At 41.5% G+C, this 21,862-nt stretch overlaps 1 protein-coding gene across 1 annotated transcript in view; it reads left to right on the forward strand.

The window, feature by feature from the left end:
• Positions 1 to 547: 547 nt before the first annotated feature.
• Positions 548 to 21,862, forward strand: part of USP10 (ubiquitin specific peptidase 10) — a 96,783-nt gene continuing 75,468 nt past the window's right edge. The window contains exon 1 of the mRNA XM_037815827.1: positions 548 to 843. Coding sequence (XP_037671755.1) covers positions 727 to 843 — 117 coding nt within the window. The 5' untranslated portion in view covers positions 548 to 726. The remainder of the gene's footprint in view (positions 844 to 21,862) is intronic.

The raw sequence follows: 21,862 nt of genomic DNA on the forward strand, positions 1-21,862 counted from the left end.
TTATTCACCAGTGAGGCAATCAAGGCTGGTAGACTGTATAGGCAGGGGAGATCACTAACTGTTTCTGGAACAAATGAATGAACCAACGACCCCAAAGCCGTTCTGTCTGTATATATGTATGAATGTGTGTAATAGATGACACTTACTAATTGCCAGGCCCCATGCTAAGTATTTATGGGCACAAAGGTTATTCTCCAAAGCCTTTGCAAAAGGCCTGACACAGAGTAGGCACTCAGCCAATACATTTGGAAAGGATGAATGAATGAATGGACAGAAATGTGATCTCCGTGAATCCTCTTTGGGGATCTTCAGCGATCACTTCGGAGTCTCCGGCCTAGGGAGGCCGTGGGGACCGCGTGGGGCCCCGATCGGCCTCGGGACGTCCCGAGTACCGCCTCCTGGCTCCCAGGTGGCCTTCCAGCAGGTGAGAAGCCCGGGGCCCGCTGGGCGCTTCGGTATAACCATCGTCATCTTCCTGCCCTCCCCCTTTCTGACGCCGCGACAGGGCCCCAGCGGGCTCCTCCCCGGCCCCCGGCCGGGCCCGCATCCGCCCAAGGGGCGCCGGGCTCAGAGTCCACCCTCTCCCGGTTGCAGCGCGGGGAGAGAAGGTCGGCGGGCCCCGGCGGCGCACGCCCACCTGTCGGCGGCGCAGGCGCAGCAGCGCCCTGGCGCGCCGGCCTCCCCGCGCCCCGCGGCGCGGCGCCCAGTGCGCAGGCGCGGCGGCCGATGCGAGTGTGTATGTGCGGGCGAGAAGATGGCGGCGGCGGGGGAGGCAGCGTGAGGAGTCCGGAGGAGCGCCGAGCTCCATTGAAACGGGCCGCCATGGCCCTCCACAACCCGCAGGTAGCTGCCGGCCGGGGCCCTCGGCGGGGAGGGGCCCCGGGCCCCGGGCGGGGCGGGGCCGACCGGCGGGCGTCCGCACCCTGCCCCGAGAGCGAGCGTGTGGAAGTGGGGGAGGGCGCCGGGACATGCTGCCCGGGACTAGGCCCCGGAGCCTCCCGCCGCCTGCGCGCTCCCGTCCGCCCGCAGCCCGGCAGGGACCCCCGGTCTCCGGCGGCTGGGAGAAGAGAGGAGGTGCCTGGGCCCCGCCTCGGAGAGGGCGTGGGGGGCGCCGAAGGGGTTAATCTCTGGGGGAACCTGGGCTGTGGAAATGGGGACCCTTCTCGCCGAGGCAGCCCCGGCTGTCCAGGAGAGCCCCCTGGAACGACGTATCCATTAGAGCAGCTCGAGGTTGCTTGCTTTTCTCGAAACGAGCCACAAAGATTTGGGGGTGCCTCCATTCCCCCATGCCCCAAAAGGTTGCTTTCTCAGCGTGGTCGATTATGGGGAGGGGGGTGGTGGCTGTTTTCCGGGTTTTTAGACTCAGTTACTGAGGGGCAGTCTTAGGTTACTGTTGCAAAGAAAACTCGACATAAGTCGCAAGGACCGTACTTTTGAAGTTGCATTTGAGTGACATCTTTTGCACGAATCCATCCCAGCCAAGCTGACACGAACACACACTGTCAGTACAGCAGATGATGTTTAGAAGCCTTTTAAAATAACCCCTTAGTGGAAAGAGTAAAATGCACCCTTCGCATTGGGGGACATGTATGTGGAGAGTTGAGCTCTTATTCCCCCTTTCCCTACCACCCCAGCCCCGTTACTATTACTCTGGGTAGAAATCGGCATGTAGTATTATTTGTCAAGCTTGTTTTAGACTGCTGATTTGACTTCTAATCCCTAGACATTTTAAACAATCGTATATCTTCTCCATATGCTTTTTGTAGTAAATATGGAAAGGTGAAACAAAGTAGTTATCTGGGAAACCGGTGGCAAGTAAATCATAACCCTTTATAAGCAGTTGGTTTTCTGTGGCCCCTTTGGAAATAACGTTGATCTGGAATAATTAGACATCTTTTAAGAAGCTGATTTTTAATAACTGTTGTAATTAAAGCATGTTGTGGAATTTAAAACGAGAAATCATTTTTTTAAAAATTAGATCTTAAGGGAAGCTGCAATTTTGTTAACTTTTTAGTAATTTTAGATTGTGTCAAAACTTTCCCTCCTTTTAACTTTCTATTCACTTGTACATTTACTTTTCGAAGTATTTAGTATAGTTCTTTGTACACAAAAGGGACTTAGTAGTTGAATAATATTTACAAATGTAATGCAAAGACTTTTCTCAATAGATTTAGTATTTGCCTTTTTCTCTACTTAATTATTAATGTAAATAGTGTGTTTTATTGTTAAAATAGGTATGAACATGTACATGGTTCGTTGTGAGCTAATGTGTCATATGATATAGTGATTTTGAAGTTAGGAAAGCATGTTTAGGCATAATTCGTTTCTATTAGTTAGTAACTACCTAGTGCAATGAAAAATTGATCAAAATGTTAATTAGTGGTGATAATTTAGAAACTTAATCATTTCATTTGCATCCATTGCCCCTTATTTATGTTTTATACAAAAATGTTGCCTACATACATCTTTAGAAGATTGGGATGGCGAAAGTTAGTTGAATATAAATGTTGGCAGCACATTGATAGGATTTATTCTTTTAAAGTATGATTTAGATGCTTTTTAGTGCTACTGTGGAGAAGGTAACAAAGGAAAAAATTTGATTTGTCATAATTTTCTTTTTAAAAGAGTAGTAATGAAAACAAGTAATGGAATCATATGACAGGATTTGATTATTAGATCCTGCATGAATCAGTCTGAGCATTTTAGTGAATTAGTCTTATTCATTTGTTTGCTGTCCTCAGGCCTTAATGGCCATTCATTCATTAATTTAAGAAATATTGATTGAGGCTTGCCAGGTGATAAGCACCGTGATATGCATATTACTTGTTTGCTGTTGGAAATAACAGCATGTTAAGAAGTAAAAGTCTTATTTTAAAATTGGGTGGTTAAGATTACAATAATAAAAAGGAAAACTTGTATAGCTTCTAATGTGTTTTGATATTATTGAACCCTTTTCCCCGGATTGAGGAGCAGTAGTGCAAAACTTGGCAACAATTCTAATGCCAATAACTTTCAATATTTTAGCAAATACAAATGATGAACTTTGACAGTTGAAGTATAAGTAGATTTCTATCACTATTTGTTGTCGTGAGGGAACTGATTAAATGATTTGGGGTGATTTGAACTGACCAGTTCTGCCTTATACCTGAAGACATTTTGATGATCACTGGAGCCATTTGTCATGACCACAGAGATGCTTCCTTTGCCCCTGCAGTTGTGGGTGTCCTGCGCTGGGCTCCTGTCCTTTGTCCCCTGCAGCAGGCCCACCCGCCTTTCCATTACCTCACAGTAATGCAAGCCCTCATTTTGCATGATGGGATTTCTTGGATCTAACTTCCAGCATATGGCAGCATGTTACTGTATTATTCAATATCTGTTTATAAGTGACAGCTGTATTAGTGTCATTCTTGAAAGAGATACATTTTTATTGGATTCTCTCACATAGTGAGCAGCTGAAGTAAATAAAATTATTCGAAATGCTGACTGTTTGGAGATGCCCGTTTCCTTTGCATAACATTTAAACATGCCCCAAGAAAAGATTAGCTGTGATATTAAAAGTTTGCAATTTGATGGTTGCCTCAGTGGTTTCTGCCAACTGACAGTGTGGACTAACCATCTCTAGGGCTTCACCCTTATGTTCTTGAGACCTTCTTGTTGGGATGGGCCACTGTGTACCGAAGTGACCCGCTTCATTCTGAAGTCCACTCTGTAGCCATAGTTATGACAGATATCCCACTGGTCTTTTATCTGAAATTGATGCGATTTAAACAGTGGTTCCCATCGGGAAGCTTAAGAGAAGCAAAGGATTACAAAATGTAATAGTTTTTATTTGATGCCAAGCCTAGTGGCACATTTAATTTGTTACAGGCTCAGAATATAATTGACTCAAGTAATTGAGGAAACTTGTATCAGCCCCACTTAAATTAGTTACAACATTTTTTTAACAAATTTCAGACACGTAAGTACTTCTGTTAACTCTCAAGTGTCACACTAAAAGTGGTTGTTTGAGGATGTTTCTTCCTGATAACATACTAAAGTATGAGAAATAGTAGGAAGAGCTTGCTTTTGAATTTGTAATTAGACTGTTATATTTCTGTTTGCTGCCACTGGCGCAAGGACCACTATTACACAAAACAGATAAATCTGTTTGCAGTAGAATGTGCTGGCCTTGGGCCATTGGATTACTGTCATTTGTCACTTTAGTGCTACTTCAGCAGTGTAGATATTCCTTTCCAAAGACTTACATATGCTTGTACTGCAGTTTTCTAGTTTATGACAATGGTATCTCAGAAGTCTTTCTGTGATCATTTCTGTTAACACAGGGCTGAATTTAGAACTGATACAGGTAAAATAGAGTTAGACCATGGGGGTGTATTTATAGTATTTATTTAAAGGATCAGAAATTGTAGGATTTCTTGTAAAACTAGATGTGGAATCTTCAGAAAGACTGATAGACTTTTCATGGGCTGGCTATTTTCTGACTATTTGAAAGCTCCTCAACCATGACCTCATTTTCAGCAGAAGACCTGAGAAACTAGACTCTATCAACCAGTAGCTCCATCCTGCTTCCCGCATCTTGAAACCTGTCGTGTTCATACCTGTTCTTCCCTCCCTGCTTTTGGGCCCTATTGGGAATAGGGGAGGTGAGGTGTAGAGCTCCGTGTGTCTTTTGTGCCTGGAAGAGAAAGGTAAGGTCAGAGAGGATTAAAACCTCCCGTCCTTGACTTTCCCTTTCTGGCAGACGTGAGACTCGGTGGATGACACTGTGCATGTGAGCATCAGCCCAGAGCCGGTCAGAGTATGTACACAGTAATGATGGCTGTTCTCTCCCTTTTGAACTGGTATCTGCAACTTTTTTGGTCATCATTCTTCAGATCACTTCTCAGTTTATTTTTCTGATATCAGCTTGAGGACCATTTCCTAAGCCTACATTTTCTGATTCAAGAATCTCATATCTAGTGCATTAGAAATGCAAGTACCTCCCAGTGAAAAGTTTGGTGTCCTCACTCTTAAGCCTTGGGTACCTGAGTTTTATATCTATCTGCCTCCTCCTGTTTTCTTTTTATTTATTTATTTAAATATATCTATTGGTGATTGGTTTTTGTTTCCCCATTTGTCCTTGTTTTATGAAATGCTTCTTTTCATCCGTGTTTATTGGGTATGGACAAATTGGTGTGCCCTTGCTCTTTGGCAATGTAATCTCAAAAGTATCAGAAGATTCACTCTGGCAGGTCCATATTTATATTCTCAAGGGCTACTGTGAAGCTGTCTATATGCATAAATCTTAATGGACTAATATTAGAAGTGTCAGGTATGGCCTGGTTTTAAGAAGCCGAAGTAGGAAAAAAGCAACATTGAAACTGCCCAGAATAGAGGTACTTACATTCCAGTCCTGAGTGCGTGGCTGTGCTGGCCAGGGCGGGCAGGGCGAGTCCCGTGAATGGTGCATCCCTGGGAGCTATAGGCGTAGAGGGGTCCGCCGGCTGGGCTGGAAAGGGTGTGAACAAAAAAATTTACTATTATTGTGAGTTCATGTCAAAAATACTCTTTTTTGTTTGTTTTAAAATATATTCAATAAAGCCAGATTTCTGTATAAACTCTATCTTGCCAGCTATGGGCCTTGTTGAACTACAACTTCCCTAGAGCATTTGACTTGTGATTCCATTTAGCAAATTTTGATTTGCCTTTGGGTCTAATGAGTCACAGCCTGCATTGTTTAATTGTTGTTGCATAAACATGACAGTGTCCTTTACCATGGACATAAGCACTGCATTTTTAACTTTATTACATTTATTTAAATTTAGTCAGGACCAATTAACTTGTGAATTTATTTAGCATTCTAATAACTTTCTAGTGTTCCTTTTTTTCCCTGCATTTCTCCTATTTTAGACAATTATAAGTCAGAAAAGGAGCAGAGCAGTGTCTCTCTTGAGAGACTTACGTCTTAAGTCATTTGAACATTTACTTTACCTGTTCTTTCTGAAAGTGTCCATCTTTTTTTCTTTTGATAGGACACATTGATGCTTTGGGAGGAAATGGAAGAGAATTTGAAAATGAAGTTTAATTCTGGTCCATATAAATCTTCTGTCCACTGTTCTTGCTTAAATTCCTGCCCAATATTGTAAAAAAAAAACTTGTCTTAATATTTTAAGTAATAATTTCCCTTGGATGGTGTCCAGGAACCTTTTTATTTATTTCAGACCTGAAGTAGACCTTCTGAGTAGCTCTGACAATTGGGCAAGGAAAAACATACTTAATTATGAAACATTAAGCATTGCAGCAATCAGTGTTTGGAGAATGTTGTATAATTTGTAAACTTCATGGCATGTGAAGTGGCATTCATATGTAGTAGCTTGTTTGCTCCTTACAACAACCCTGTGATGTGTTATTATCACCATTTTATAGATAAGTAAGGTGAGACCCAGAGAATTTATGACTTGTCTGAAGTCACATGGCTGATAAGGAAATGATCAGGGGTTAAAAAAAAAAAAAAGGAGGTATTTGAGCTTCTAAATCCTTTGCTTTTTCTGCTTTGCCCAACTGTTTTTCCGGGAGAGACTGGTGACTTCCCCCTAGTAGTTATTCAGTGAAAGTTTATAAATAAATGAATGAAGGAAATAAAGATGTTAGTATGTTTGCATTACTAAACTTTGTGTGGGGTGCATTTCAATAAAAGTCATTTTATTTTTAATTACCAAACAAGCACATGCTATTTTTAAAACATGCACATAATTCAGAAGTATTTACAGTAAAAAGTGCAAGTCATTCTCTTCTTCTCTCTATCCGTAATCCCCAGTTTGATGTGTATCTCTGTGCTTTTTTCTTTTAGGGCATTTTTACGTTCCATTTTATGTCACAGTACAGTCTATTCTAATCCAGTGGTTGCCGAACTGAACTTTCTGATGCTAGCCTTGTTTTCAAAATTATTGAAGGCGTCTACTCAAGTATAGTAAGGTTTCTTATTATTACCTGATTGTACTGGGGAATGGAGCAGATATTCTGAAGGTTAAAGTGGCTCATTGGGATCCAGTATACTGAGGACTGGGAGAGCTGAAGAAAATTCTGAGTGATAAAATGTTGCCCGCAGAACTTATTTTTAAAGAAATGTTATTTTGAAGACATTCAATCCCACAATCAGAGCATCTGTGCTGTCCAGTTTTTACATTGTAATAAAAAGTCTGCTTCAAATTCAAACACTTGTATCTCTGACACTTTTGTACCAGAGATTACCGAGAAGACAAGCCTTTTGTGAGTCGGAGACACCTCTAGTCTGAACAGACAGCAGGGTTGGGTAATTCACCTGAATTTTTCCCCATCCTCTCCCAAGTCAGGTTTTCTTTCCTTCCCCTTTTGTTTTTATCAAACTACTGCAGTAGCCAAAATAAAAAATAAAACAAAATAAAATAAAACCATGCAGAAGGACCTAATGATGAAAAGTAACAGACCCCCAACTCCCCCATCTCATTCCAGGTCCCTCTCCCCAGAAACAACCACACTTAGCCACTTGTGACCAATAAATGCGAAATCTGGTCTTCCAAGGGTAGCATCACTGTTTTGTTTGGAATTAATTTATAGGATAGCAGACACTATTCAGAACCACAGATAAAGGACTTTTATGTCTTTTTGTGACTGTTCATTCATTGGATAGAGATTTTTGGTTGACAGGCATTGGAAATATGGAGCTAAAAGGTAGTTCTTGGGCTTGAGAAGTTCACAGAGGTGTACGGGAGAGAAACAGGCTGGTAAATTCTGTTTTTGCATGCTAATTCCTATAACAGAAGGGGAACAACATAGCTGAGAACTTTCATTCATTCACTGATTTGTTCAGTCAGCGATATGGAGTAGCCTGTGTCCCATGTACTCAGGATGGAGTGACAGGCAGGGACAGGCATAGTGCCTCTTGCTAGAGAGCGTGTCTGCTGAGGGAGGCGGTTGCTAATCAGATCGTCACTATGATGGGCATGTCAGTCCAGGCTGGGAAATGTGTCCTCAAGGAATGGAACAAATCTCTGTTAGCATGGCCTGGGGAGGTCAAGGAAGGTTCCCCTGGAAGTGATCCATTTGCTGAGATTTATAGCATGAGATGGTAGGAACAGCATGTGCAGTGGCCCTGGGGCTGCAGGGAGTTAGTTGGGAGCACCCAACCTTGCAGCCTTCATTATGGGTTATTTATTCTAAGAAAAATGGGAACCCACTGGAGGGTGTTAGGAGTGCAGAGGAGGGGATGATACATTTGACACCTGGAACCTGGTAATCAGGTTGCAGTTTGGGATCAAACTCAGTAGGATGACACAGTGGAGAGATGGTCCATTCAAGAGATCTTCTGTGTAAGGTGCATTGGAAGAGGAAGAGAGAGTGGCTGATTGTCAGGGAGGCTGGGAAGACATCTCTTGTAGAAAAGTAACATTTGAGCTGGAATTTTCCAAGCAGAGAAACAGGAAGACAAGGGCATAGGAGGGAAAATACACAGAGAAACAAAATGTCAGAGACTGCGGGAAGCCATGATAAATTTGTGGTGGAATCGGATGTGTAGGGTGAAGTGGTTAGAAAGAGTCTGGGGAGGAGAGGTGAAAGAACTTGGTATTCCAAGCCAAAGACTGTGGATCTTACCTTATAAGCAGGTGGGTGTCCAGGAAACTGTAAGTTTCAGTAAACCTCTTTGGTAGCACTACTCTCAGCGCTGCTGGCGGAGGTGAGTGTGTGGTGGGCTGAGTGGGTCCTTCTGGGAGGGGAGCTTGCTGGTGCCTTGTCAGGGATTTGATTCTTTGGGTTCTCCTGCAGTTCTGGGAATGTACTCTGCTCATGGCAGTGCCCCAAGCCTCTCAAACCCCAAAACTTTGAGGGAAAAGAGCAGGACATTTCTTTGGGGACATCCCAGGCAGATTTATGCAAGACACATAGCCTTTGAATGTCCTCACTGATAATTGGGCAGAATAATTAGGAAAGGTCATTTGAGGACACTATTCCCTTTATTTTTAAGGGAACACCTTTAAGAAGTATTTGCCCTCTGATTATGCTCAGAGGAAATAAAGAAAATATTAAAAAAGAAAATATATCACACATAGTATTCCTCTACTCTGAGATGACTTCTGTTAACATTTTGGAATGTTTCTTTTCAGCACATTTTGTAAATTTTAGAAGTTTGGAATCACTGTGTATGGCAGTGTTTCTTAATTGTGATCCTTGGACACACTTTTTTCTCCCATCAGAATCACCTGGCACCTTTGCTAAAATTGAGATTCCTGTGTGTCATTCAGACATACCAAGTAAGATCCCTGAGAACAGGCCCCAAATCCGTATTTTAAACAGCTTCCCTGTGTTGCCTCGGCTGGTTTCAGAGTGGCTGTACCGTCTTGTACATGACTTTTTCACTTTACCTGCTAAGCACTTAATCGTAATAGAAATAATTAAATTGTATTTTGGACAAAGCAGATTTAACGTCCACAAAGTACAGGCTTGCGTCAGAAAGGTGATATCTAATTTTAATGCTGAGTGAAATTAGGGGACAGTTTTTAGCAAAGAAAACCAACATGAGATGCTGTAAAGGAGAGGCTAGGCCTCCCTATAATTGTGCCTAAGAGCCTCCTCCCAAATGCCTCTTTGTTGCTCAGATGTGGCCCTGTCTCTCTAGCTAAGCCAACTTGAAAGGTGAAATCACTGCCCTCCCCCCTACGTGGGATCAGACACCCAGGGGAGTGAATCTCCCTGGCAACGTGGAATATGACTCCCGGGGAGGAATGTAGACCCGGCATCGTGGGACGGAGAACATCTTCTTGACCAAAAGGGGGATGTGAAAGGAAATGAAATAAGCTTCAGTGGCAGAGAGATTCTAAAAGGAGCCGAGCGGTCGCTCTGGTGGGCACTCTTACGCACAATATAGACAACCCTTTTTAGGTTCTAAAGAATTGGGGTAGCTGGTGGTGGATACCTGAAACTATCAAACTACAACCCAGAACCCATGAATCTCGAAGACAATTGTATAAAAATGTAGCTTATGAGGAGTGACAATGGGATTGGGAAAGCCATAAGGACCACACTCCCCTTTGTCTAGTTTATGGATGGATGAGTAGAAAAATAGGGGAAGGAAACAAACAAACAAACAGACAAAGGTACCCAGTGTTCTTTTTTACTTCAGTTGCTCTTTTTCACTTTAATTATTATTCTTGTTATTTTTGTGTGTGTGCTAATGAAGGTGTCAGGGATTGATTTAGGTGATGAATGTACAACTATGTAATGGTACTGTGAACAATCAAATGTACGATTTGTTTTGTATGCCTGCGTGCTATGTGAATATATCTCAATAAAATGAAGATTAAAAAAAAAAAAAGAAAAAGAAAACCAACATGAGAACCCTGAAAATTTTGCCACTCTGAAGGGCCACCAGGGTTGTGTTTTCAGAATGAGATTTCAGTTTTGTTTGAGGTTCATTAACTTACTATAATTAGATAATTCCTTTTCAGCAAACATTTGCTATATGCTAGGGCCTTGTGTCAGAGTTTGTAAGTTACAAAACACTTTTTTTTTAAAAAAGTGCAAATACATTCCCCAAGCTGTGAGAGAAGATCTGCCTGATAACTTAGCTGTACTTGAGATCTTGGACTAGGACTGTGGTGGATGGATGGGGAGGAGAGCCGTGCAGACTCCATCGGAGCTGATTTTAACTGGTACCAGCAGATTTCCCAGGTATTTGGTACTAACTTTCCATTTCATCCTGAAATCTAGCTGTGGTCAGAATCTCTCTGAGGACATATGCATAGCATTAAGCCGTTTTGCCATCAGAGGTTCGTGCAACCTTCTTTGTTGCTGGCAATGGGTTTGTCAGCTTAGAAAATTCTTTCTTTGACTCCAGTTTTTCACAACCTGGTGCTACTAGTGGTTTCCCCTTGCTGCTTGGCTTTTCCATGCCACTACAGCCTAGTGTGAGTTAAACACCAAGAGCATAAACTTCCATTTTCATCTATGACTAGATCTCTTTGATGAGAGAGAGCTTTTTTTTTTTTTCAATTCTTTAAAAGCATTCTTTTCGGTTTTAGTCTGGAAGTTTAGCAGACTTTAACTGGAACTTCATATGCCGTGATACTGTAGCAATATCCTGGCGATGACTGGGCTTGGACACAGAGTTACCAGAACGGGTGTGGAAGAGTGTCTCTCTCATGGCACATATCGAACAGGCACTTTTTTTCTTTTTAACATGGACAGAAAATAAAGTACATTGCTATTTTGGTGACCTTTCTTTGCCATTGGTTTCTTCTTGGGTTGAAACACAGACTTGAGTTAGCTAATTAATTCAACTAATTAGTGATCACTTTTCTATGAAAAAAAAAAGAAATCCCCTGTATTTAGTGTGAGCAGCAAGCTTTAAGGGCCACATGGAATTATGAGTCTGTAGATAACCGAATCTTTCTCCGATAGTCAGTGAACTATTTGTAGAGTCTGCAGTGTGCTGGCCTCTGTGCAGAGAGCAGTGGAAGGAAAACATGGCGCCTGGCGGGTGGAAGTTGTGTTGTGTGCAGAGGTGAACCCACAGAATGATTTCTAAAATAGAGCTGTGACAGGTGCTACGAGGTAGGAGACTGGGGACTGGGGCGTGCTCATGGGCTTTAGTGGTCCGGTTGGTCAGGAGTCAGGCATGCTTTCTCGGGGTCAGGTGTAATCTGTCTTCTCCTCTGTTGCCCCTTACTCTGCATAGCCTTGTGTTTTGGCTTTGGTAAGCACTCAACTTTTTAAAAAAATTTTTAATTGTATTTTTTATTGTGGAATATAACATATATACACAGAAGTGATAACTTTCCAAGTAAGCGCTCAACTTTGTAGAATGGATATGTTAATTGATAGAAGGACCAGTTGAGGAGAATGACACAGAGAACAGGTGGTCATAGTGTATTTTAAAGACTGCGTTTGGGTTTGTTTTGGTGATTCTAGTTCTAGGAATGAAGGTCAAGACCACAGCGGGCAAAACCACAAGGGGCAGATTTGTCCTTCCTAGAAATACCTTTTTAATAATGAGAGCTGATTAAGAAGAGATGACTGCTTCATGAAGTATTCAAATTGATTGCACTTTCTGCATGAAGAATGCATAAGTGACCTCCAAGCTTCCCTTAAGGTTTTGTAGTGCTCTCTTTACCTCTGTAGTTTTTTGAATCTAAGTGACTGAAGTGTATAGCATATATATAAGCTATGTTGTTTCATTCCTTGGGCTGTTTCTCAACAGATGTAGTCCTGAGCTCAGATGACAGTTACTGAAGCAAATAAAATGTCTTCACAGTAGTTACCATCAAGTGGCCAGTATAAAGGCTTTGTATGCTAAAGTTTTTTCCATGATTAATTAGCGGTCCATGGCAGTAATCCTTTGTTGACTTGCGCAGAGCAAATACAGCTGTTCCTCAAATTACTGAACCACAGTGCAGCCATCCTTCCAAATTGGGGAACTTGATTGTGTGTCAATTATGAGCATGGAAAGAAGTTTTCAGTTGGCTTGCAGCAATTATTTTTCATTTTTCCCATCTTTACCACCTTAGATACCCCAGCCAGTGTTATCTTTTATCCATTAGCTATCTGTTGAGCTCTAGCTATGTGCCAGACACTGTAGATTCAAAAAAGAGCAAGAACCAGTTGTCTGTACCTGAGATACTCTGCTCCCAGCTCCGTCTGTCCCCCTGCATCCATGCAGCTTGCTCCCTTGCTTTTGGCAAGTCTTTGCTCAGGTGCCATCTTCTCAGAGAGGCCTGTTTCCTACCCTCTTTCCTTGCTCCTTCCTTCACACTCGTCACCCTCTCTCCTTCCTTCCTCTGAAAAGCATTTACCATCTTCTGATAGCCCATATGACATGGTTGTTTTATTTTCTGTCTCACCCTACCTGAATGAGGGCAGGGATTTTGTTTTTGTTCAATCCGACATCCCCTGGGCCTACAACATAATAGGTGCTCAATAATGTTTACTGAATGAATTAATAAATTAATGAAGGACATAAAAGTCTATATAGTCAGAAAGTCTACAGTTGAGTGTGGTATTCACCTGTTAAAATACAGATTAAGATAGTTAATAGAACAATTACAATAACATTTTTTCATCAGCTGTAACAAATGTACCACACTAATGCAAAGTGTTAATAATGGGAGGGGTATATTGGAACTCAGTATTTTCTGCATGATTTTTCTGTAAGCCTACAACTTCTCTAATTTTAAAAAAAGTGAAAAAGAAATACAAAGTGAGAAATGCTGTCACAGGAGAATATCAAGGCGGGGACGCCTTAACTGGCCAGGTTTGTTGGGAAAGTGGTTAACAAAGATGGGACTGTGGAACTGTGTAGTACATGCCAGGTCAGCCAGGCCACCAGGGCCAGAGAGAAGGATGCACGAAGCAGGGGGTCCAGCACTCACTGTGACGGGGGGGCCTAAGGCATTGAGAGAGATGCCCCAGGGTGGGGGTGGGGTGAGGACATGGTTGTGAGAAACAAGCACTGTTCCTAAAAGGGAACAAACACTCACCTGATTGTGGAGAAGAAAAGACTTTATTCACAATCTTGCAAGAACGGGCGCCCAACCAAATGTGGAGGTTGGCGCACAGAACAATAGATTCAGCAGTATTTATTTCCTAAACCTAACCTCAAGTCCCTCCCCTGTTTCTCCATTGGCTAGATACTCCAGAGGTTACATTCTATTCTACAAGCCTGACTAGCCCGCTCAGATTTGAAACATGCAGCCCGCCCAAATTGAAAATATTTGAAATACGTTTCCTGCGCAAATTTGCGACATTAGGAACCCTTGGAACGAATCTCCACCCCTGACCATAATGGGTATGCCCAGGCCTCTTTAGAGCCAGTCTGGGCTAGTTTGGTAACAAGTTATGAGGCTATTTTGAGAACCTCTATTCCGAGGCTCCACCCTGCAAGGATAGTAGATAGTGGGTGGATAAGCATGGGGACTGACTGGATAGTGGGTGGATAAGCAGGGGGACTGACTGGATTACAGTTTGTCTTTTTAACCTTCTACCAATTCTTTAACTGCCCCACCCTGCTAGGCACACCTGTCCTGTGTGTAAGCTAAACTTAATCTCATTCTCACAATGGTGATGACAAGTGACAGCGTGGCAGGTGAGTCTCAAAGGCAAACGGGCGCTGACTCCTGACGGCTCCTGTACACTCTTCCAGAGGGTTTAACCTGGAGGAGGTGAGGCTGGAGATGGGAACATCCACCAGGCAGGGGTCCCCTTGAGAAGCATGGAAAGCCTGGGCTAGGGCGGTGGTGAGGGGCAGACGAGCTGGAGACGTCGGTGACGAGTTAGAATGAGATGTGTGGGGAGCTGAGCAGCAAAGTGCTGTGATGAATTGGTAACAAGTCCTTTTTTTAAGTAAAATGAGATGACATTGTATCTGTTGTTGAGTGTTTGTGGACTGCAGAGTAGTTACAAGGTATATTATGCATACTGCAAATAGTGATGTTTGGCATTTTTTTGGATTACTTTTTTAGCTGTCTCTGTGAATTGATTGTCATATTTCCCAGAGCTAAATTATAGCACACCATTGTAAATTGAAGGGTGAGTGCCTTTAATTCATTGATTTTGGGGGCTGGGGTAGGGGGAGATATATTTTCTAAGTAATATTAAAAAAATAATTAGTGGATATTTACAATATAAAATTTTATTTTGGATTTTAAAACTATACTAATTTAATCAAAACAAGCTGTTCTAGTATATATGAAATGTTTGAGAAAGGTTGAGAAAGATCTTTTTTATCAAATATTTGTCAATAAGCAAGTGTGTTTGGTGAAGGCGAACAGTTTTAGCTACTGCTATAGATATTCAGGAAGGTAACAAAAACATTCTTTCCTTGTGCAGATTACAATCTGGTAGGTATCTAAGATCTAAGAAACAGTTGGGGCATGTTTTGGGATCTGTAATTAAGTGCTGAATTAGGTGGTGCACATGGTCAGTGCTGTAGCAGCAATTTAGAGCATGAAGGAGATGGGTAATGAACTGGCTTTGAGAATGAACAGTAGTTGGGCAAACAGAATGAGTAGGGCTTACATTTTAGAACTCACCTGTTTTTTTTTGTTTTTTGGGTGATTTTATTTATATGAATCCTCTGGTCACTTCTACTTGGAACAAGCCTTTGATCTCTTTTTTTGTTCAAACCATGCCTGTGATAGGATGCTTTTGATAACAAGGAAAAGAAAGCCTGACTCTAACTGGCTTATTCTATAAACTAGGGATTTATTAGCTCATGTAACTAGAAATTCCAGAGGTAGGTCAGGCTGCAGGGTTGGTTTGATTCAGCAGTTCAGTGATGTCTTTGAAGCCCTGGTTTCTTTTCTTTTCACTCTGCTGCCTTTTGTGTCAGTGTTACTCCTAAGGCAAGTTTTACAGTTGCAGCCTTCACATTTGTGCAGAGCCTACACCACACCATCCAGAACAAGAGAGTGAGTTGAGTGTGCATCGCAGAATTCTCAGCAATGTTCTGAGCATCCTGCTGTGTGGACCAGCCCTAAACCACAAGCACATTGGCTGGGAGGATGGCATGCCAGGTGTGCTCACCTCTGGAGCTAGAGAGTGCTGGATGCCAGTCTTCTGAGCTGGACGGGCAGGGGTGGGGTGAGGGGCGATGGAATGAATGTTGGGAGGATGGCCTCAAAGTCCATTTACAGTCCTACTTGGAAGCACCTCGCCATCCCTCCCTCCCCTCCTTTTCCAGTTTTGTCGTTCCTCCTTCTGGACTCCTCAAACTTAAGACTCTGTACTTCTGTGGTGGGTCATCCTGTGATGTCTGATGGCATCTTATTTATCTTATAATCTTAAATATTATTGCTGCTTAACTGTTCATATATCTGCATTTTGCGGTCAGCCCCACATTCCAATCCTTGCCATCCCATTTTCTGTTTGTGGGACCTTGGGCAAGGTTGGTTTCTCTGAACCTCAAGTTGTTTTATTCATCTAAATCATTCAAACAGATGTTTATTAGATGCTAAGTATTATGTTTTAGTGTGGGGATGCAGAAAGGAAGGACATAAGGAGTTCACAATTTAGTTGCAGAAATACATAGGTAAACAAAAATTATTGTGAGATATGAGCAACATTTTCATAGAAATAACGTTTAGGAACACTGCCCTGAGGAGGTGATACCTACGTTGAGTTCATCAGGGCAGTGGGGATAGGGCTTCTCAGGTAGAGGGAGCTGCTGGTGTGAAGGCTTAAAGATGGGGAAATCATGAGTAAATTTAGAGAACGGAGAGTGTAAGGCATGCAGTGGAGAGAAGGGGGATGGGTAGGCGGGAGCAGGGGAGGTTGATGTGGCCCATTACACCATGTGAAGAGTGAGTGTCCCTCTGTGTGCCTTACAGTGAGGAGTGACTGTTACGTCCTGCTTTTTATCTTTTGTCCCAGTGTAATTAGTAAGAGTGATCCTTTCACTCTGAAATGTGCCTCCAGTTTGATGATAAATGGTCATCCACCCTAAAATAGGATTTCAGAACCATAGAGACAAGTTACTCTGATGGCAGTGTACAGGAGACTCGGCTTACCTTAGAGTGGGACCCTGCTAGTACATGGAATACAGCATAGTGGTGCTTTCCGGGCTTAAAGTATATTAAGAATCAACCTGGTGTCTTTTTAATGTGTCTTTTCGGTATGTCTGGGATGGGGCTTGAGAATCTGCTTAAGCTCCCAGGTGACACCTATGCTGCTGGTCTGGAGAACAGGGGAGTATTGGACTTGGAGAGCACTGGAAGATCTGTGAAGTCCTTGAAATCACGTGCAGAAAAATTGTGTTTATGTGCATTCTTTGGGGAGTGGGCCTAAATTTGCTTATATCACATTCTCAGGAAGGTTTGTGACCACCCATAAAAGGTTAGGAATCACTGCCTTTTAGAAGATTAAACAAGATGTAGTATATTAAATGAGATATAGTATATTAAATGCCTTTAGTTCATTCTAGTCCATAATAGACGCTCAGTATGTGTTAGATATCTGTTCTCCTCTTCCTGCCTCCAAGTTCTTTGAAGCCAGTAATCATTGCTTAAACTTTTTTTTTAAAATATGTATGTGTTATTGTGTGCACCATTGATGCTTAATAAAATATCTATTTGGTTTGGTGACAGTCTGTTTTAGGACTGTTAGCCCTTCCATCAGCATTTGAGGGCTCTTACGAGCCAAGCATTTTACTCAGTTTTAAGTCCAATCTTGCTTGTCGCAGATATCCTGATGTGGGTGGGACAACTGGGACAGATCGTAACAGTAGGATTGAATAGGAGATGAAGACATTTTTTTTTAGTAATATTCTTAAGGTAAAATATATGTTCAGAAAGATGCACATGTCCTAAATTTACAGCTCAGTGAGTTTTCTCATAAAATGAACACATCTGTGACCAGTATCCAGAAGCCCCCTCGTGTCCCCTTTAATCACTACCCCTCTCCCCAAGGTAACACCACTTTCCCAAATTCTAATGTCATGAGTTATTTTGCTTGTTGTTAAACTTTATATGGATGGAGTCATATGGTGTGTACTCTTGGATCTGACTTCTTTCCCTCAGCATTAGGTTTGCACGATGCATCTGCACTGCTGTGTGTGTGGTTGCGGTTTAATCATTCCCATTCCCATACTGGGCAACATATTCCCAAACATATGTTGCCCAGTATGTGAACATAGCCCAGTTGATCTGTTCTGCTATTGCTGGGCAGCTATGGTTGGATTTTTCCACTGTAGCAAACTTTTTGAAGGAACAGTGGACTGGATTCCTGACCTCTTGGTAGAGTACAGGCCTTGTGACCCTATTTTCTGAAATAAATGTTAGAAACCATAGTTTGCCAAAGGTTCCCACCCCTCCCCTTTTGTGAACTTAATTATATGAAGTCTAACAAAAGTATAAAAATTAAATAATTTTGTTACACATTTAATAGCCTTTGCTGAAATGAATGCATCCGCTTGCAAAAATATAAAATACAGCAAAAAGTTCTTGTTGCTTAAAATTAGGTATCTAGACTGTCATTTTGTCATTTATCCCATCCTGTTTTTCAGTAATATTTCTTTGTGGAGCCCAGCCTACTCAGGGTTGATTGTTCTTAAAATTTGCTAATTTCTCATGCAAATTAGTGAAACAGATTTTTCGCATGTATTAAAATGCTACTCCTGCCTTTGATTCGTTGAGATCCTTTTTTCTGGATCTCGAATGTATATGATTTTGGTATGAATTAATTATAATGATGGTTTCAATTCATTCACTTGCTGTCATTCTTGCCGAGAAATAATTTTCTGGACATTTTGATGTTTTGTTGAGATTGTCCCAGAAATTTGAGGTTTGTAATCATTTTAGGGTGTTTGGGACGGAAAGCATGTAATTCAAGATACCTTCAAAGTTTCTCACCCAGGAGATTGGAAGAACAATAAAGTGTGCCATTGGCAAAAGTGCAGGGGCTTGTTTCGAGAAGATAATGGACCTTTGGGATTTAAGGTTAAGGTAGAACATAAAAGTGGGAGTGCCATGTAATTGGCAGCCTGAAAAATGAACTGGAGTATAATTGAGCAAAGTTTAAGATGTGAATTTGGAATTCTTTAACGCAGTTGGAGCAGTAAGAGCAGATGAGTTGCTGAGGGGAAATATGTAGGTACAAGCCCCAAAATGAGGGAGGGATGGTTAAAAGACAGAGTCAGGTCTTGTAGAGTCCATGGAAATCACAGAAGAAAAGAGTATTATGAAGGGAGAGCATGTTCCTGTGTGTTCTTGTAAATCAGATGCTGTAGAGAGATTGATTAGCTTGAGAAATGAAAATGAATTTGGGTTGGATTGGAAAAGTATTTTGAGAAATCAGAGCATTGGAAGTCAAAGATTTCAGTGAGTTAAAAGAGCAAATGGGAAAAGAGTTCAGCTATAAAAAGCAGTTTTCTTTTGTGTAAAAGACATTTCTGAAAAGTTCAGTTTTTCTGTCAGATCATTTCTGGTTTAGTTGCATCACAGTTTTTTTTCTGATTGATATTTAGGTTTGTTTTTTTGACTTTATAAGTTGTTAATGATCAGTAAACCCTTAAAAGCTCTAAAAGATTTCCCAGTCTAAAAACTTTGGCTCTGGATGTTCACAAAGCAGCAGATTGTCTTACAAAATGAATAATCACATCGTTTTATCATTTCTGATTTTTGATTGGGGTGTATACCTGTGTGGAAATGCAGCTCTGCTCACCCTGCCTCCTGTTTTCTGCTTAGTTTCTCCCATTCCCTCTGTTGGCTCTAGTGATAGGGCTTTTTCTTGGGTATGAGAACACTGTACAGGGTGATTCTGAATCCTGACTGCACAGTAGAGTCAGGCAGGAAGCATTTAAAAATGGCTGGATGATGCATGGCTTGAGCATCTGAGTATTTAAAAAGCTCTTCTGGTTCTATGTGTAGTCGGGGCTGGGAACCCCTGTCTTAGCCCTTTGTCCTGCCCAGCTGGTGCTGCTCACCTATTAGGGGCGAGTACCACCTGCCGGTGGTTTTCTGCTTTTGAAGGGGAAACAGATGACGTGAGCTGATGGGGTGGAAACATCTCTCTTCCAGGGTGCCCAAGTCCTGAGGGACACATGCTTACCAGAAGAGGGGCTTGCTGAAATCTTGTTGCATTTTTCTAATAATAGATATTAATCATAACAGCGAACTTAATTACTTAAAGATCGGGGTGCAATCTGTTATAATTTAGGCTGGTAAATTATATCATAATTGCATTTTTTGGACGATACTTGATCACTTGGTGGAAGTCAAATTAAGAGAGAAAACAGTGGACTGCTTTCCTAGTGTACCCTGGGCAGAATTCTTAGGTATCATTACCCCTTTTTGCATTCTTTTTTTTTTTGTATATAGTAATTTTACAGTATTAACTTCTTTGACCAAACCTTTTAAGTAACAATGGTTTTTATTAACAAAGCAACAGATTAAGGGGAAAACTCTGTATTTCCTTCTTAAAATCAGAAGGGGAAATATATATACCAGCTAACAAATACTCCTCATTTAGGCAAGTCTCAATTTTCCATGCTATTTGAAGAGACCGTTGGTAATGGCCAGCAAATTAGAAGAAAGTAATGTTGGTAGTCTGATTTATTTTTTCTTGATGTCATTTTAAAATGAAATTTTGCTTTAGTGACACGCTTTCCTGCCTGGCAGGTGACCTTTAGTAGGTGTGCTTTTGTTGGTTTTGTTCCAGCATATTCCATTAAGTGAAAAAGCCTGTAGAACAGATACACTTAAAAGTTTCTGCCCATATAGTACTCTGTTTAGTGAAACTATAGTTTTGATTCAGTGTTTTTGGGTGGTGATTGTCTTGTGTGGTGTGGAGTGTGAGTAGATGGTCAGGGATCAGAGCAGACGGAAAGGCTGAGCCAGGCCAGTGTAATCAAGAAGTGGTGATTGAGCAAAGACGGCAGGGCAGGGGCTTGAAGAAGGGTGCGGCACAGCTACAGTGACAGCAGACACCAAATAAAAGTGCAATGCACTTTGTTTTTAGGGGTCCTTGTGTACCCCTAATAAGAGTGTTGGGACCAAGGAACCTGCCATCTTTTTAGAAACCCCAGTGTTTAGATGTTTACAAATACAAAGTACTTAAAGAATTCCATCTATGCAAATGAAGTGTTAATGCTATGGTCCTCAGTCTTCCAGAGCTGTTTTTATAACACTGAAAGTTTCCTCATCCACCTTTTATGGATGGTGCATCAATTTAAAAAAAATCAACTTTATTGATGAGTAACTTTCTACACCAAATGTACCCATTTTAAGGGTACATTTGCTTTTTGGCAAATATGTACAGCAGGTAACTACCAACCCAGTCAAGATATAGAATATTTCCATTGCTTGAAAAGTGCACACACAGCCCTTGCCCAGGCAACTCGTAGTCTGCTCTTTGTCACTGTAAATTAAGTTTGCCTTTCTAGAATTTCATTTACACAGTTATGTGGTGGGTACTCTTCTGTCTGACTTTTTTCACTTGGCATAATGTTTTTGAGATTCTTCCATGTTGTTTGTAAGTGTGTTCCTAAATTTTTAGTGCTGAGTAGTATTCCATTGTATGGATTTGCCACGGTATGTTTATCTTTTCATCTCTTGATGGGCATTTGTGTCATTTCCGGAGTTGGACTGTTAGGAATAAAGCTGCTATCTACGCTCATGTACAGATCTCTTTAGATCTCTGTAGACAAATGTTTTCATTTCTCTTGGGTAAACTGCCTAGGAGTGGAATTACTGGGTCATATGGTGAGTTATATAAGAAACTGCTGTAATTGCCATGGTTTTCCAAAGAGGTTGTACCATTTTCCATTCGACTTTCACAGTGTATGAGAATTCCACTTGTTCTATGTCTTCACTAGCTCTTGGTATTGTCAGTCGTTCTAATTTTATTGTGTGTCAACTTGAAAGGACTTTTTGCCCAGAGGAATGTGAATCCCTTTCTATGACAGAAAAGTAGATCTAACTTCAGACAGTTGTGTTTTTAGTGAAATAGGTCCAAAACGATAGTTTAAACACAGGAGTGAGGGTGAGAGGCAAGGAAGAATAGGCTTGTGCCCTCTTCTTTATGCTGGACACAGGAAACTTTATGTTCTTGCCACTTTATTTGGAGTTTAAAAATGGATTTTTAAAGGATTTGCCTGCACTGATACTTTCCGATTACATCCATGGTTTATATTGTCCCGTTTTTCTTTCTAAATTTAAGATTTTCGGAGTTTAGATTTCTTTGGCTTGGGGAGACCACGTGGTAATTGTGAATGAAAATAGGTGGAATCTATTAGGGCTGACTGTATTCAATTCCTAGTTTATCTGTTCTGTTTCATGTGATAAAAATTCCATATTGCAAGGTATTGAATAATGAGCATTCTAACTATTATCTTGCTGTTTAGTACTAGTTTAGAACAATC

Source organism: Choloepus didactylus, chromosome 22 (genome assembly GCF_015220235.1).
Source record: "Choloepus didactylus isolate mChoDid1 chromosome 22, mChoDid1.pri, whole genome shotgun sequence".
NCBI classification, from domain to species: domain Eukaryota; kingdom Metazoa; phylum Chordata; class Mammalia; order Pilosa; family Megalonychidae; genus Choloepus; species Choloepus didactylus.